Below are 18,663 nucleotides of genomic sequence, written 5' to 3' on the forward strand. Positions count from 1 at the left end.
GTTAAAACAGGCTTTTGGGCACCAGAGTCCTCTATAGAACTCTATGGTGCGTCTATCCCGGTCCCTCAAAAAAAACACATGTTCCATGTAAGCAGCAGTACGGGGATATCAGCGGTCTCACTCTCCATATGACCTGTGACCTATGGAAGTGATTGATGGTGAAAGAGGAAGTACTCACGTGTTGAGCGTGGCGCAAAGAACCAGACACACCCCTTCTCTGCTGCGGAAGTTCTTATGTTTAAAACCAGGAAGCAACCTCTCCCACACATACTACAGATTGAGAGAGAGAAAGAGAGCGAGAGAGAAAGAGAGCGAGAGAGAGAAAGAGAGCGAGAGAAAGAAATTCAAAGAGGGAGAGAGAGACAAGACAGAGAGAGAGAGAGATATTATTTGGAACTAAGGACTGATCACCCCAATCCACAAAAGTGGAGACAAATTTGACCCCAATAACTACCGTGGGATATGCGTCAACAGCAACCTCGGGAAAATCCTCTGCATTATCAATAACAACAGACTTGTACATTTCTTCAACAAAAACAATGGTACTGAGCAAATGTCAAATTGGCGGTTTACCAAATTACCGTATGAGGGCCTGTTTTACAAATTTATGGAAAGTGGTGTTGGGGGAAGAAACATACGCCATTGTAAAATCCATGTACGCAAACAACAAGTGAGCAGTTAAAATTGGCAAAAAATACATTTAAAAAATCCACAGGGCCGTGGGGTGAGACAGGGATGCAGCTTAAGCCGCACCCTCTTGAACATGCATATCAACGAATTGGCAAGGGCACTAGAACAGTCTGCAGCACACGGCCACAACCTAGTAGAATCTGTAGTCAAATATCTACTGTTTGCAGATGATCTGGTGCTTGTCCCCAACCAAGCAGTGCCTACAGCAGCACCTAGATCTTCTGCACAGATTCTATCAGACCTGGATGGACACTGACAGTAAATCTCAGTAAGCCAAAAATAATGGTGTTCCAAAAAAGGTCCAGTTGCCAGGACAACGAATACAAATTCCATCTAGATACCGTTGTCCTAGAGCACACAAGACTATCTGACTGACCTGTTGCCACAAGAAAAGGGCAACCAGTGAAAAACAAACACCATTGTAAATACAACCCATATTTATGTTTATTTATTTTCCCCTTTTGTACTTTAACTATTTACACATCATTACAACACTGTATATAGTCATAATATGACATTTGAAATGTCTTTATTCTTTTGGAACTTTTGTGAGCGTAATGTTTACTGTTCATTTTTTATTGTTTATTTCACTTTTGTTTATTATCTATTTCACTTGCTTTGGTAATGTTAACATATGTTTTCCATACCAATAAAGACCTGAAAGAAAGACAGAGACAGAGACAGTCCATACTGAAGGAGTCTGTGGGAGGGAAACTGCGAGGGGCTCAGCAGATTACTGCTTATAAAGGAGGTTACAGTCTGTGGTGTGTGTGTGTGTGTGTGTGTGTGTGTGTGTGTGTGTGTGTGTGTGTGTGTGTGTGTGTGTGTGTGTGTGTGTGTGTGTGTGTGTGTGTGTGTCTGTGATTGCACTGTCATTTGCAGTTCAGGTTATGTCCAGAAGAGGGAACTGCTATCCTGTATTAATCGTGTCAACTGTCTGTGTTAATCTAGTCAACTGTGATGCTGCTATCCTGATAATGTCTGTGTTAATCTAGTCAACTGTGATGCTGCTATCCTGATAATGTCTGTGTTAATCTAGTCAACTGTGATGCTGCTATCCTGATAATGTCTGTGTTAATCTAGTCAACTGTGATGCTGCTATCCTGATAATGTCTGTGTTAATCTAGTCAACTGTCTGTGTTAATCTAGTCAACTGTGGTGCTGCTATCCTGATACTGTCTGTATTAATCTAGTCAACTGTGGTGCTGCTATCCTGATACTGTCTGTATTAATTTAGTCAACTGTGGTGCTGCTATCCTGATACTGTCTGTATTAATCTAGTCAACTGTGGTGCTGCTATCCTGATACTGTCTGTATTAATTTAGTCAACTGTCTGTGTTAATCTAGTCAACTGTCTGTGTTAATCTAGTCAACTGTGGTGAATGATGGATAACTGATAGAATAGGAGTAGAGCCTGGGGGTTTGGATGCTCTCTCTGAGGTGAGCTTCTCACAGCTCTATTCCTCAACTCCCTTACCCAGCAGGCACGGCTGGGGAAATATCCTCATGACATTACAGCCAGTTTGTTGTAATCTGGTTATAATGTAACATAATCTGGCTGTGAGGACGTCACCTCACCCAGTTCTGTTAGCAGATCTATAAGGAGAAGCAGTAGAGGCCTGAGACTGCATGTAGTAGTCCTGCACTACAGGAAAAGGCAGGACCCTTCTCAACATGGGTGAGGCAGTGTGTGTGTGTTTGTGTGAGTATGACGTACGTGCTATGTGTGTGTGTGTGTGTGTGTGTGTCTCTTACTCACCATAGGCGATGCGGTCACTTCCATACAGCGAAGGATAAGACTCTGACTCTGTTCTCTGACCTGGTCCTTACTGTCCCCCAACCTGTCCACTAGGGCTGGGACCACTGGAGACGGGAGGGACACACACAGTCAAATGTCATGTTAGAAAACTAGACTTGGTTCCATAATGAAACATTGGTAGTACAGAGGTTAGTAGACGGTGGGTCTATGGGTCAATGTCACTGTAGAGTTCACACAGACGTCTGGTAACAGAGAGTTTAGTTCTTCCTTAGGAGGCACTAGTTTCTCTGCTACGGTTTTAAGTAATCCTCCGATTTCCCCTTCGAACCTCAAACACACACACACCCCGAGGGCGAGGAAGGTTGCAGTAGGATGACATCACCCTGTCACTCCCCAGCTGATGTTTTCGGGGAGGAATGCCTATGTGTGTGTGGAGGGAGGGGGGGGGGGGGTTGTTGCTCACCACAACAGCTGGTTTCCTAGGCAACAGGGACAATAGAGGTCCAACACACAGTGACAGGGGGCATTGTAGCAGAGACACAAGTCATCATCAAACCCAAACACGTGACTGTGTGAGGTCATTGCGGTGTTCCCCCTTTCAGCTCTTCAGAAACCAGCTGTTTCACTTCCTCCCAATACCCGCTCGCAGAACAAGATGGCCTCAGAAAAATCACCCACAACAGATGGGAGAGAAGAACAGTAACACACACACAGCGAGTGAGGAGAGAGTCAATTACGTGTAGATCAAGAACTCATTAATCACTATGATCTCATCTCCTCCCCCTCGGTGTCGATAGAGAAACGAGTGGAAAAGTGGAGAGGAGAAGTGGAGAGGAGAAGTGGAGAGCAGAAGTGGAGAGGAGAGCAGAAGTGGAGAGGAGAGCAGAAGTGGAGAAGTGGAAAAGTGGAGAAGTGGAAAAGTGGAGAGGAGAGCAGAAGTGGAGAGGAGAGCAGAAGTGGAGAGGAGAGCAGAAGTGGAGAGGAGAGCAGAAGTGGAGAGGAGAGCAGAAGTGGAGAGGAGAGCAGAAGTGGAGAGGAGAGCAGAAGTGGAGAGGAGAAGTGGAGTGGAGAAGTGGAGTGGAGAAGTGGAGTGGAGAAGTGGAGAGAAGAAAAGTGGAGTGGAGAGAAGTGGAGTGGAGAGAAGTGGAGTGGAGAGAAATGGAGTGGAGAGAAGTGGAGTGGAGAGAAGTGGAGAGCAGAGAAGTGGAGAGCAGAGAAGTGGAGTGGAGTAGAGAGGAAAGGGGAAGTGGAGAGGAGAGGGGAAGTGGAGAGGAGAGGGGAAGTGGAGAGGAGAGGGGAAGTGGAGAGGAGAAGTGGAGAGGAGAGGAGAGGAGAAGTGGAGAGGAGAAGTGGAGAGGAGAAGTGGAGAGGAGAAGTGGAGAGGAGAGCAGAAGTAGAGGGGAGGTGGAGAGGAGAGGAGAAGTGGAGAGGAGTGGAGAGGAGAGCAGAAGTAGAGGGGAAGTAGAGAGGAGAGGGGAAGTGGAGAGGGGAAGTGGAGAGGGGAAGTGGAGAGTTTTCAGACAGTTGGGATCAGGCGATGTCAGACTGTTTGTTCCCCTTTGGAATCTGACAGATGGTCTCCTCCTAGAGCTGTACTGTAGGGCGGTGTGTGTGTGTGTGTCTCAAGGGCCAGCCTGGGTGAGTATGACAACTGGTGACACCTGCAGCAGTAGTCTGACAGGACAGTTAAACAAGTACAACACACACCAAAAGGCAGACAGGAGCAGCCAATGAGGGCAGTAGGGGGATGTGGTTAAGGGGTTAGATGGGATAGTCCTAGTTAGCCAGACTATTTGCAGCCTGATTACAGAAGAGGATGGAGACAAACAGAAACAGTAGCTCACCTGTTCCCAGGTATCCTCTAAAGTGTTCCCCCAGGCGATTGACGAACGCCCCGGCAATGTCTATCCCCAATAGCGCCACCTATAGGGCAGAGAGAAGAGAGAAATACTTAATACTGCGTCACTCTCTCACACACACACACACCAACCCCCAACACACAGACAGTAGTAAGGTTATCGAGTTCTGTGATGCTTAGTTTTCCTGTGTGTGTGAGAGAGATCGGGATCTGATCTCACACGGAGGGAATTTTGTGTCTGGAATGCTTGTGTTGGCAGACCATGACAGAAGCAGAACATTCCAGAGAAGTAAAAATGGTTCTCTGTTCCAGACAGAGAGATCCTGACTGCTGTTCTTCCTATTTTAGTCAAACAGAGAGAGAGACAGAGAGGACAGAGACAGAGAGACAGCGAGAGAAGAGCCAGGTAACCACAAAGAGAGGGAGAGAGAAGAGCAAAGGCATCATGACGAGGGCTGTGACGGTCATTGGATTTTGGACGAAGGTAATTTGGGGGGAGGGGAGGTGGGGGAGCAGAGAAGGACCATATGTCCACTCAGGTATTCTCAGGCCCCTCTGATACTTATACACTATAAACACGCATCGACTGTCAGCCATGTAGTTAAGAGTGACTTTGCAAAATCACGAGATAAAGATGACATAGCATCTTTACCAAAACTGCCTGGTCAGATCGTCCGTCCATCTATTCATCAATCCATCCAAACTGCCTGGTCAACTGTCAGTCCATCCATCCATCCATCCAAACTGCCTGGTCAACTGTCAGTCCATCCATCCATCCATCCAAACTGCCTGGTCAACTGTCAGTCCATCCATCCATACCAACTGCCTGGTCAACTGTCAGTCCATCCATCCATCCATCCAAACTGCCTGGTCAACTGTCAGTCCATCCATCCATACCAACTGCCTGGTCAACTGTCAGTCCATCCATCCATCCAAACTGCCTGGTCAACTGTCAGTCCATCCATCCATCCAAACTGCCGGGTCAACTGTCAATCCATCCATCCATCCATCCAAACTGCCGGGTCAACTGTCAATCCATCCATCCATCCATCCATCCATCCATCCAAACTGCCGGGTCAACTGTCAGTCCAGCCATCCAAACTGCCTGGTCAACTGTCAATCCACTCAAACTGCCTGGTCAACTGTCAATCCATCCATCCATTCAAACTGCCTGGTCAACTGTCATTCCACCCATCCATTCAAACTGCCTGGTCAACTGTCATTCCATCCATCCATCCAAACTGCCTGGTCAACTGTCAGTCCATCCATCCATCCAAACTGCCTGGTCAACTGTCAGTCCATCCATCCATCCATCCAAACTGCCTGGTCAACTGTCAGTCCATCCATCCATCCATCCAAACTGCCTGGTCAACTGTCAGTCCATCCATCCATCCATCCAAACTGCCTGGTCAACTGTCAGTCCATCCATCCATCCATCCAAACTGCCTGGTCAACTGTCAGTCCATCCATCCATCCATCCATCCTGCCTGGTCAACTGTCAGTCCATCCATCCATCCATCCAAACTGCCTGGTCAACTGTCAGTCCATCCATCCATCCATCCTGCCTGGTCAACTGTCAGTCCATCCATCCATCCATCCATCCTGCCTGGTCAACTGTCAGTCCATCCATCCATCCATCCATCCTGCCTGGTCAACTGTCAATCCATCCATCCATCCATCCATCCTGCCTGGTCAACTGTCAATCCATCCATCCATCCATCCATCCTGCCTGGTCAACTGTCAATCCATCCATCCATCCATCCTGCCTGGTCAACTGTCAGTCCATCCATCCTGCCTGGTCAACTGTCAATCCATCCATCCTGCCTGGTCAACTGTCAATCCATCCATCCTGCCTGGTCAACTGTCAGTCCATCCATCCATCCATCCATCCTGCCTGGTCAACTGTCAGTCCATCCATCCATCCATCCATCCTGCCTGGTCAACTGTCAATCCATCCATCCATCCATCCATCCATCCATCCATCCATCCATCCATCCATCCATCCATCCTGCCTGGTCAACTGTCAATCCATCCATCCATCCATCCATCCTGCCTGGTCAACTGTCAATCCATCCATCCATCCATCCATCCTGCCTGGTCAACTGTCAATCCATCCATCCATCCATCCATCCTGCCTGGTCAACTGTCAGTCCATCCATCCTGCCTGGTCAACTGTCAATCCATCCATCCTGCCTGGTCAACTGTCAATCCATCCATCCTGCCTGGTCAACTGTCAATCCATCCATCCTGCCTGGTCAACTGTCAATCCATCCATCCTGCCTGGTCAACTGTCAATCCATCCATCCTGCCTGGTCAACTGTCAGTCCATCCATCCTGCCTGGTCAACTGTCAGTCCATCCATCCTGCCTGGTCAACTGTCAGTCCATCCATCCTAACCAGAGGAAGTGGTTTGGACCATGTCTAAGACCTGAACACTTGCCAAGCTCTTTAAGACTTTAGTTCAGCGGGGTAGGTTTAGTAAATCGCAAACATCTGCAGCTCTAAAACATTCAGAGAACGCAGAAAAGGCATTGTGCAATATTACAGTGTCTGCTGTGGAGCGTGTGTGATCTTGTGTGGTGCATACGAACTGGGCGTAGTGCTGTGAATGAGCATGGGGTGAATCTCTGCTGCAGAGAGAGAGAGCGAGCGAGCGAGCGAGCGAAAGGCCAGTGGCCAATCCTTAGTTCTGTGAGATTCAGGATGATATTGACATAGGAATTGCTGCTCTCCAATCACATGAAGGCACAGTAAGTTGATTGTATTTCTTGTCAACGAGTGTCATGGTGTGCTGGTTCATTGTGGAGAACACCTATGAGCTTGTCATCATGTGTCCTCTTCCGGGCTGTGACGGTGTTGGAAGTTACTCTAACTGGCCAGGCAGAGGAGGTGACAATTCTGTTGGTTCACTTGTTTACATGGATATGATTCTTACATTTTGTAAAAAGCGTTTAACAAGCCATTACAGTTATTATCATGGAGAGGATCTGTCCCATTTTCGTATCGACAACAACGGAGTCCAAATACAGACATGTGCCTACCTTGTCCTAGACTGATCGCTTTTCTGCATGTAAAAATGTTTCCTTCAGATCCGACTTTGACACACAAAACCATTCAAACGAAGTCGGACGGGGATTTTCTCCCACTTCCCACTAAATATTTGCATAACGTCCCAAACCCTGCTGCTGCGGTCATTCGAATGGCAGTGACATTGACATATTTTGTTCAAAAGAGAGGATGCCGTAATGAAAGAACTAATATAGCCTAAGCTACGGAAAACAGGCTTTTTACAAGACTAAATGACGACAGGTGCGTTTGATTCTTATTAAAAAAGAGAGAGAGTCACTTTAGGAAACTTTCTGAATGGACATATGGGCCTATAGAGAATCAGCGAATGAAACACAAGCACATCCCGTAAAAACACCCGTCAATCAAAGTCACCAGCGTATGTCAGACACAAGCAAATATTTATATTTTCCTGAAAACGTATTTTTTTTAAATTAAAAACTAGGCTTTCCTGAAAGTAGCCTGTAAGATAATTAATTGGCAAGGAAAGTATGAAGGGGACAGCTATGCAATAGTATGAAGGGGACAGCTATGCAATAGTATGAAGGGGACAGCTATGCAATAGTATGAAGGGGACAGCTATGCAATAGTATGAAGGGGACAGCTATGCAATAGTATGAAGGGGACAGCTATGCAATAGTATGAAGGGGACAGCTATGCAATAGTATGAAGGGGACAGCTATGCAATAGTATGAAGGGGACAGCTATGCAATAGTATGAAAGGGACAGCTATGCAATAGTATGAAGCTGACAGCTATGCAATAGTATGAAAGGGACAGCTATGCAATAGTATGAAAGGGACAGCTATGCAATAGTATGAAGGGGACAGCTATGCAATAGTATGAAGGGGACAGCTATGCAATAGTATGAAGGGGACAGCTATGCAATAGTATGAAGGGGACAGCTATGCAATAGTATGAAGGGGACAGCTATGCAATAGTATGAAAGGGACAGCTATGCAATAGTATGAAGCTGACAGCTATGCAATAGTATGAAAGGGACAGCTATGCAATAGTATGAAAGGGACAGCTATGCAATAGTATGAAAGGGACAGCTATGCAATAGTATGAAGCTGACAGCTATGCAATAGTATGAAAGGGACAGCTATGCAATAGTATGAAGGGGACAGCTATGCAATAGTATGAAAGGGACAGCTATGCAATAGTATGAAGCTGACAGCTATGCAATAGTATGAAAGGGACAGCTATGCAATAGTATGAAGCTGACAGCTATGCAATAGTATGAAAGGGACAGCTATGCAATAGTATGAAGGGGACAGCTATGCAATAGTATGAAGGGGACAGCTATGCAATAGTATGAAGGGGACAGCTATGCAATAGTATGAAGGGGACAGCTATGCAATAGTATGAAGGGGACAGCTATGCAATAGTATGAAAGGGACAGCTATGCAATAGTATGAAGCTGACAGCTATGCAATAGTATGAAGCTGACAGCTATGCAATAGTATGAAGGGGACAGCTATGCAATAGTATGAAGGGGACAGCTATGCAATAGTATGAAGGGGACAGCTATGCAATAGTATGAAGGGGACAGCTATGCAATAGTATGAAGGGGACAGCTATGCAATAGTATGAAGGGGACAGCTATGCAATAGTATGAAGGGGACAGCTATGCAATAGTATGAAGGGGACAGCTATGCAATAGTATGAAGGGGACAGCTATGCAATAGCATGAAGGGGACAGCTATGCAATAGTATGAAGGGGACAGCTATGCAATAGTATGAAGGGGACAGCTATGCAATAGTATGAAGGGGACAGCTATGCAATAGTATGAAGGGGACAGCTATGCAATAGTATGAAGGGGACAGCTATGCAATAGTATGAAAGGGACAGCTATGCAATAGTATGAAGATGACAGCTATGCAATAGTATGAAGGGGACAGCTATGCAATAGTATGAAGCTGAAATTGAGGGGGAGAGTGTTGGAAAGATTTTAAATTCTGTGAGGAACTATTATATCATTTGAATGGATGTAAAAATAAAAATAAAATAAAAACATACTTTGTTGACATGTCTGTGTGAGGCGAAGGAGAAAAAAAAATATCTCGGAATCCCAGCAGAGCTCTAAGAAGCAGGCCAGGCCTCGACAGGCCCAATCCACCATCAGTCCTCCCCTCTGGCAGTTACTATAGACAGAGACACCACGGAACTGGACTGCCACATGTCAGGCCATTCAACAGACAAAATGCCACCTGGGAAGTGTCTGCGTGCATTGCTCCTAATATGTACCTACAGTGAACTCGGAAAGTATTCAGAGCCCTTCACTTTTTCCACATTTTGTTACATTACAGCCTTATTCTAAAACGGATCAAATTATATATTTTTTCCTCAATCTACACACAATACCCCATAATGACATCACAATACCCCATAATGACGAAGCGAAAACTAGTTTTTAGAAATACATTATTTAAATAACTATTCAGACCATTTGCAATGAGCCTCGAAATTGAGCTCAGGTCCATCCTGTTTCCATTGATCATCCTTGAGATGTTTCTACAACTTGGCGTCCACCTGTGGTAAATTCAACTGATTGGACATGATTTGGAAGGCCAGATCGGTCTACATAAAATGTCCCACAGTTGATAGTGTATGTCAGAGCAAAAACCAAGCCATGAGGTCAAAGGAATTGTCCGTAGAGCTCCGAGACAGGATTGTGTTGAGGCACAGATCTGGAGAAGGGTACCAAAAAATGTCTGCAACATTGAAGGTCCCCAAGAACACCGTGACCTCCATCATTCTTAAATCGAATAAGTTAGGAACCACCAAGACTCTTCCTAGAGCTGGCCGCCCGGCCAAACTGCGGCCAATATCTAAATTGCACCTGGGCTGGAATAATACATTATGGCCTTTTTCTTGCATTTCAAAGATGGTACAAAAAAAAAAAATCTTTGTATAATCTGTTACCAGATGTAATGTTATATTTTCCTACATTCCTTGCACATTTACACAAACTTCAAAGTGTTTCCTTTCAAATGGTACCAAGAAAATGCAAATCCTTGCTTCAGGGCCTGGGCTGCAGACAGTTAGATTTGAGTAGTTATTTTAGGCGAAAACTGAAAGAAAAAGGGGCGGATCCTTAAGAGCCTCTCAAAGCACTTCATGATGACAGAAGTGAGTGCTACGGGGCGATAGTCATTTAATTCAGTTACCTTCGCTTTCTTGGGTACAGGAACAATGGTGGATGTCTTGAAGCAAGTGGGGACAGCAGACTGGGATAGGGAGAGATTGAATATGTTCGTAAATACTCCAGCCAGCTGGTCTGCACATGTTCTGAGGGCGCGGCTAGGGATGCCGTCTGGGCCGGCAGCCTTGCGAGGCCTAACACGCTTAAATATCTTACATCGGCCACGGAGAACGAGAGCCCACAGTCCTTGGGAGCGGGCCGCGTTGATGGCACTGTGTTATCCTCAAAGTGGGCGTAGAAGTTGTTTAGCATGTCTGGGAGCAAGAGTAATCAGTGATTGTCTGTAGACTCTGACACATACGTCTCGTGTATGAGCCGTTGAATTGCGACTCCACTTTGTCTCTGTACTGACGTTTTGCCTGTTGGATTGCATTACGGAGGGAATAACTACACTGTTTGTATTCGACAATATTCCCAGTCCCCTTGCCATGGTTAAATGCGGTGGTTTGCACTTTCAGTTTAGCCCAAATGCTGCCATCTATCCACGGTTTCTGGTTTGGGTAGATATGAAATAGTCACAGTGGGAACATCCCCTATACACTTCCTGACGAACTCAGTGTCCGTGTATACAATGTTATTCTCAGAGGCTACCTGGAACATACAGTGGCAAGAAAAAGTATGTGAACCCTTTGGAATTACCTGGATTTCTGCATAAATTGGTCATCAAATTTGATCTGATCTTCATCGCAGTCACAACAATAGACAGTGTGCTTAAACTAATAACACAAATTGTATTTTTCTTGTCTATATTGAATACATCATTTAAACATTCACAGTGTAGGTTGGAAAAAGTATGTGAACACCAAGGCTAATGACTTCAAAAGCTAATCGGAGGCAAGAATCAACTAATCTGGAGTCCAATCAATGAGAAGAGATTGGAGATCTCGTCCTGCAAAGACGACTGCAAGAGCACAGCGCAGAATGCTCAATGAGGTTAAGAAGAATCCTAGAGTGTCAGCTAAAGACTTACAGAAATCTCTGGAACATGCTAACATCTCTGTTGACGAGTCTACAACACGTAAAAAACACTAAACAAGAATGGTGTTCATGGGAGGACACCACGGAAGAAGCCACTGCTGTCCAAAAAAAACATTGCTGCACGTCTGAAGTTTGCAAAAGTGCACCTGGATGTTCCACAGCGCTACTGGCAAAATATTCTGTGGACAGATTAAACTACAGTTGAGTTGTTTGGAAGGATCACGCAACACTATGTGTGGAGAAAAAAAGGCACAGCACACCAACATCAAAACCTCATCCTCACTGTAAAGTATGGAGGAGGGAGCATCATTGTTTGTGGCTGCTTTGCTGCCTCAGGGCATGGACAGCTTGCTATCAGAAGGAAAAATGAATTCCCAAGTTTATCAAGACATTTTGCAAGAGAATGTTAGGCTGTCCGCCAAAGGAAGCTCAACAGAAGTTGGGTGATGCACCAGGACAACGACCCAAAGCACATACAGTTGAAGTCGGAAATTTACATACACTTAGGTTGGAGTCATTAAAACTCGTTTCTCAACCACTCCACAAATTTCTTGTTAACAAACTATAGTTTTGGCAAGTCGGTTAGGACATCTCCAAGTCGGTTAGGACATCTCCAAGTCGGTTAGGACATCTCCAAGTCGGTTAGGACATCTCCAAGTCGGTTAGGACATCTCCAAGTCGGTTAGGACATCTCCAAGTCGGTTAGGACATCTACAAGTCGGTTAGGACATCTCCAAGTCGGTTAGGACATCTACTTTGTGCACGACGCAAGTAATATTCCCAACAATTGTTTTCAGACAGATTATTTCACTTAATCACAATTCCAGTGGGTCAGAAGTTTACATACACTAAGTTGACTGCCTTTAAACAGCTTGGAAAATTCCAGAAACTGATGTCATGGCTTTAGAAGCTTCTGATAGGCTAATTGACATCATTTGAGTCAATTGAAGGTGTACCTGTGGATGTATTTCAAGGCCTGAAGGCCTGCCTTCAAACTCAGTGCCTCTTCACTTGACATCATGGGAAAATCAAAAGAAATCAGACAAGACAAAAAAAATTGTAGACCTCCACAAGTCTGGTTCATCCTTGGGAGCAATTTCCAAATGCCTGAAGGTACCACGTTCATCTGTACAAACAATAGTACGCAAGTATAAACACCATGGGACCACGCAGCCATCATACCGCTCAGGAAGGAGACGCGTTCTATCTCCTAGAGATGAACGTACTTTGGTGCGAAATGTGCAAATCAATCCCAGAACAAAAGCAGAGGACCTTGTGAAGATGCTGGAGGAAACAGGTACAAAAGTATCTATATCCACAGTAATACAAGTCCTATATCGACAACCTGAAAAGCCGCTCAGCAAGGAAGAAGCCACAGCTCCAAAACCACCATAAAAAAAGCCAGTCTACGAGTGTATGTAAACTTCTGACCCACTGGGAATGTGATGTAAGAAATAAAAGCTGAAATAAATCACTCTACTATTATTCTGACATTTTACATTCTTAAAAAAAGTGGTGATCCTAACTAAGACAGGGAATTGTTAATAGGATTAAATGTCAGGAATTGTGAAAAACTGAGTTTAAATGTATTATTTGGCTAAGGTGTATGTAAACTTCCGACTTCAACTGTAAGTAAATCAACAACAGAAGGGTTTCAACAGAAGAAAATACGCCTTCTGGTGTGGCCCAGTCAGAGTCCTAACCTCAACCCAATTGAGATACGGTGGCATGACCTCAAGAGAGCAGTTCAGCAATTTTCTTGGGATGTCTGGTGTGAACTGACCCAGTTTTGTAAAGAGGAACTGTCCAAAATTCCTCCTGACTGCAGGTCTGACCCACAACTACAGAAAACATTTGGTTGAAGTTATTGCTGCCAAAGGAGGGTCAACCAGTTATTAAATCCAAGGGTTCACATACTTTTTCCACCCTCCACTGTGAATGTTTACATGGTGTGTTCAATAAAGACATGAAAACGTGTAATTGTTTGTGTGTTATTAGTTTAAGCAGACTGTGTCTATTGTTGTGACCTAGATGAAGATCAGATCACATTTTATGATCAATTAATGCAGAAATTCAGGTATTTCCAAAGGGTTCACATACTTTCCTGCCACTATCCCAGTCCACATGATCAAAACAATCTTGAAGCATGGATTCTGATTGGTCAGACAAGCGTTGAATAGACCTTAGCACGGGTACTTCCTGTTTGAGTTTCTACCTATAGGAAGAGAGGAGCAAAATGGAGTCGAGATCTGATTTGCAGAAGGGAGGGCAGGGTAGGGGGGCTTGTATGCATCCCGGAAGTTGGAATAACAATGGTTGAGTGTTTTTCCACTGCGAGTACCACAGTCAATGTGTTGATAGAACTTCGGTACGGTTTTCAAAATGTGTTTTTTGGCAGAAATTTGAACTTTCACGTGCCTTAATAACAAACTTCAATGCCATCTGTAAATACGAATAAAGTTGTTAAATTACGAGCCTAGTTGGTTAAGCCACAGAAAAAGACAGGAACCTTTGCGCAAGCCATGATTGGCTGAGATAATGAATGGGCTGGACATGCCGAGAGATGAGTTTCAGATTGGTCTGCCGCGTAGCATTGTCTGCCTATAAAATGAGCTGCTCCTTATGAGTCGATAATCCTTTCTACTGCAGTTTTTACTAAATATATAACGTTAGCCATGGAGAACTGCAAATGTGTTGCTACTGCTCTCAACAACATTGCTGCCCTGAATTTCAAGCGCTATTGACAAAGGTCAGCGGGAAAAGGATTGTGATTGACTACTTTTAGGACGACGATCGTACCATGCTGGCGCTCTCTGACGCTGAAAATTAATCAGACGATGTGAACCAGAGACTTGACAACGGGCCAAGCAAGCTGTACAAACAAAACGGAAATGACGCAGGTCTTATTTAATGAAAGGGGTTGCAGTCTGCCGTGAAGCGCCCAATGTATAAGGGTAAGAGTCTAGCTACAGTTTCAGATATTATACGTTTCTAATTTTGTCAGAAAGTTGTTAGGATTATGGTTCATTGTTTAGCTTGCATGTCTAAACAAAAAACTTCACTTCGCCAGATGATTACATGACCCATCAAGTTAACCAGGTGTGTCTGACGGTGATTACGGCTATCTATTGTATAATAACGCCAAAATATTTGTACCAGGTATTTGTCTTTCAGCATCAGTAGAACACGCCTGACTCTCCTCCACCAGTCATACAAGGAGAATGGTCTAATGCCTCCCATCAGAAAGAGAGCTGGCCAAAGCAAGCACTTGCTCAGAGTGAGCGGTCTGTCTACCAGAAGATGATTGCTGACTGCAAGACCACCTGTCAAGACCTTGTCTCTGGGGGCCCTACTGAACCAGCAAGCAAAGACATCAGGGATACATTACAGCTTTGACTTTGCTCAACGAGTAAGCAACATGTCCTCCTTTATACTGATTAAGGACATAGATGGATAGATGAAGACACAAAATATATACTATATGGGATGCAGGCAAATGCCTTTCACTGAGCTGTGTAAAGACCTAGTAAAATAAAAGGTTACATAAAATAAAGACTGACGGGTGAAAATTCATTTTAATTTATCTTAGTGTTATTTTGTTGTTTGCAGGTGCACTATCCTTCTGACCCTATGCAGAGTGGTCCAATCTACCTTTCAACTCCTCGCAAGTGTTGCTTGTTTGGTGTCTGCTGTGAAGGAATACCACAAGTCAACTACTTGATTGATGAAGTCACGTCATCCAGAAAAGGCAGCAGCGATGTCATCAACTACATGCACCATTTCTTCACCCGCTACGGAGTTGGGGAAACGCGTGTGGCCCTGAAATGTGACAACTGCAGTGGCCAAAACCAGAACAAGTTTGTGCTCTGTTATTGTGCCTGGTGGACCATGCACAAGCTCCACCATAGTCTGGACTAGAGTTCAACCGATTATGATTTTTCAACGCCGATACCGATTATTGGAGGACCCCAAAAAAAGCAAATACCAATTAATCGGACAATTTTTATTTATTTATTTGTAATAATGACAATTACAACAATACTGAATGAACACTTATTTTAACTTAATATAATACATCAATAAAAATCAATTTAGCCTCAAATAAATAATGAAACATGTTCAATATGGTCTAAATAATGCAAAAACAAAGTGTTGGGAGAAGTAAAAGTGCAATATGTGCCATGTAAGAAAGCTAACGTTTAAGTTCCTTGCTCAGAACATGAGAACATATGAAAGCTGGTGGTTCCTTTTAACATGAGTCTTCAATATTCCCAGGTAAGAAGTTTTAGGTTGTTGTTATTATAGGACTATTTCTCTCTATACCATTTGTATTTCATATACCTTTGACTATTGGATGTTCTTATAGGCACTTTAGTATTGCCAGTGTAACAGTATAGCTTCCGTCCCTCTCCTCGCTTCTACCTGGGCTCGAATGAGGAACACATCGACAACAGCCACCCTCGAAACAGCGTTACCCATGCAGAGCAAGGGGAACAACTACTCCAAGTCAAAGAGCGAGTGACGTTTGAAACGCTATTAGCGCGCAACCCGCTAACTAGCTAGCCATTTCACATCGGTTACACCATTGTAACCGATTGTATGCATATAACTACCTCATCTATCACTGATATTGTTCTTGTACAGACTGTATATTCTGTAGTTCTTTCTCTACTGGCATTGACACTTGTTATTTATATTGACATCCTTTCTGATATTGCTACTATGTAAGTAACCATTTGGCTGTATCGTTTACACCTTCTGTAGAGACCCATCCACTTGGCAAGATGTGGCTGGGGGTTGTAGCATTTCTCTCATGTGACCCATCAATTTATACAAGTGTGTCAACTAATAAATATATATTTTTAATAGTTATATCTGAACACTTTGTTTCCCTGGTTGTTCCTTGCTGTAGGCTACTACTTTTACCTATTAGTCTTCATCTTTACTACACTACTCACTCTGTTTAGCACATGACCTCACATGTGAATCCTTAATGAGATGGGTGGGGCTAAAGCTTAAGAGGGTGTGAACCATGCTGAATGGGTGGAGACAAAGAAGTGCTCTCCAGTAGGTGTACCAAAAATATTCAAGGGCCATTTTCTCAAAAGTGGGGTTACAAGTTTAGCAACTTTCAATGCAGAATTACTTTCCCATTGTTCCTCAAATGCAGTGTTTGATATACCATTTTGTAGCTCTCTCTCTCTGCTTTTGTCCAATGTAAAAAAAAATAAAAAAAAAATAGTAATAATCATTTAAAATCACATTTTGCTACATAAGACCGGATCAAGGAAGTCGGTCACATTTCATTTGTGGGGGGTAAATACAGCAAATATATGTATTAAAAAGTCACCTTGTTCTAGAGAGATTTATAATTATCAAAACGTCACACCAGGGTAAAGCCTACACGAAACACAGCCCTTATTTGAAGTGTATCTAAAATCCCCTATGGGAAAAATAAATGGTGGAAAAACAATTGGAACCATTTCCTTGTTTTGCCCACTAGGTCTTATGGGTATTATGACTCATACTGTGGTACTCTTTAAACCAGCAGCATTACCAGTCTCAGTCTGTACACAGCTCCCCGAGTGAGTCAATCTCAGTCTGGACACAGCTCTCTGGGTCACTCTGCATCCATTAATCTCTTCCCCTCCATCTCTCTCGCTCTTCTCTCTCACTTCCCCTCCCTTCTCCCTCACTTCCCCTCCCTTCTCATCTGGGATGACTCAGCATCTTCACAGAAGCCGGCGCCTCCCCTTCTCTCCTCTAGAACAATTAGGAGCTATTATTTGGAGAGCAAAGTAAAAACCATTTTCAAATCATGAAGAATAAAATTAATAAAAAGGACCGACTGGATCGGATCTTAAAATCAGTACTTTTGAGAAGCTTTGTGAATACGGGCCCCAGACCAGTACTGTACACACTGAAGGAGCTCGCTAGAGGACAGGGAGTTCAGTTGTAATTGGACCAGGCTCATATTACTAAAACTCTAAATCACACCCTGGCCAAAGTAATTACAGCATTATCCTGTTTCCACATCTGTGTTTCTGTCAAACTGTCCTCCTCGTATTGTTCCCTGTAATATAACCTTTAACCCTCAGGGAAATAATAGGATGCTGTTGAGGGTTGATTATAGTTTTATTTCACTGGATCTTCTGGAAGTTCCTGTGACCTTTTTTCCATTGCAGCCCTGGTCCAGCCTGAGACTTTCCATAGGCTTAAACACTGGTGTTATACTAGGGAAGGTAAAAGAAACATCTTTAAAATACACACAAAAAAATGTAAATGCAATATGTAAAAGTGTTGGTCGCATGTTTTATGATTTGAATTTTTTTTAAATAATCAATTTGCACAACGCATTTCTCTCAAATTTTGGGTACAAATTAAGTTTATATTGCTGTTAGTGAGCATTTCTCCTTTGCCAAGATAATCCATCCACCTGACAGGTGTGGCATATAAAAAAGCAGATTAAACAGCAATATCAATAGACAGGTGCACCTTGTGCTGGGGACAATAAAAGGTGACTAAAATGTGCAGTTCAGTCACACAACAGTGCCAGAGATGTCTCAAGTTTAGGGAGCGTGCAATTGGCATGCTGACTGCAGGAATGTCCACCAGAACTGTTGCCGGATAATTGAATGTTCATTTCTCTACCATAAGCCGCCTCCAATGTCGTTTTAGAGAATTTGGCAGTACGTCCAACCGGCCTCACAACCGCAGACAGCGTAGCGTGTATGGCATTGTGTGGGCGAGCGGTTTGCTGATGTCAACATTGTGAACAGAGTGCCCCATGACGACGGTGGGGTTATAGTATGGGCAGGCATAAGCTACACACAACGAACACAATTGCATTTTGTCAATGGAAATTTTAATGCACAGATACTGTGACGAGATCCTGAGGCACATTGTCGTGCCATTCATCCGCCACCATCGCCTTATGTTTCAGTGTGATAATGCCGTGTCGTCGCAAGGATCTGTACACAATTCCTGGAAGCTGAAAATGTCCCAGTTCTTCCATGGCCTGCATACTCACCAGACATGTCAACCAATGAGCACCTTTTGGATGCTCTGGATCGACGTGTACGACAGCGTGTCCCAGTTCTCACC

General features: G+C 44.0%; 1 protein-coding gene and 1 long non-coding RNA gene across 21 annotated transcripts in view; one reads left to right on the forward strand and one right to left on the reverse strand.

Annotated features, from left to right (window-relative positions):
* The window catches only part of LOC139559151 (CLIP-associating protein 2-like), a 136,647-nt gene that overhangs the window by 112,392 nt on the left and 5,592 nt on the right, over positions 1-18,663 (reverse strand). For all 20 annotated transcript variants that reach the window (XM_071374911.1, XM_071374910.1, XM_071374900.1 and 17 more), the window contains exons 2-4: positions 4,294-4,372; positions 2,450-2,553; positions 179-270 (exon numbers count right to left, since the gene is read on the reverse strand). In XM_071374911.1, coding sequence (XP_071231012.1) covers positions 179-270; positions 2,450-2,553; positions 4,294-4,372 — 275 coding nt within the window. The remainder of the gene's footprint in view (positions 1-178; positions 271-2,449; positions 2,554-4,293; positions 4,373-18,663) is intronic.
* LOC139559153 (uncharacterized) lies at positions 6,924-16,445 on the forward strand. Its single transcript, XR_011671699.1, has 3 exons — positions 6,924-7,057; positions 14,719-14,968; positions 15,169-16,445. It is a non-coding gene; the product is annotated as an uncharacterized lncRNA (long non-coding RNA).

Source organism: Salvelinus alpinus, chromosome 29 (assembly GCF_045679555.1).
Source record: "Salvelinus alpinus chromosome 29, SLU_Salpinus.1, whole genome shotgun sequence".
In the NCBI taxonomy this organism is placed as follows: Eukaryota; Metazoa; Chordata; class Actinopteri; order Salmoniformes; family Salmonidae; genus Salvelinus; species Salvelinus alpinus.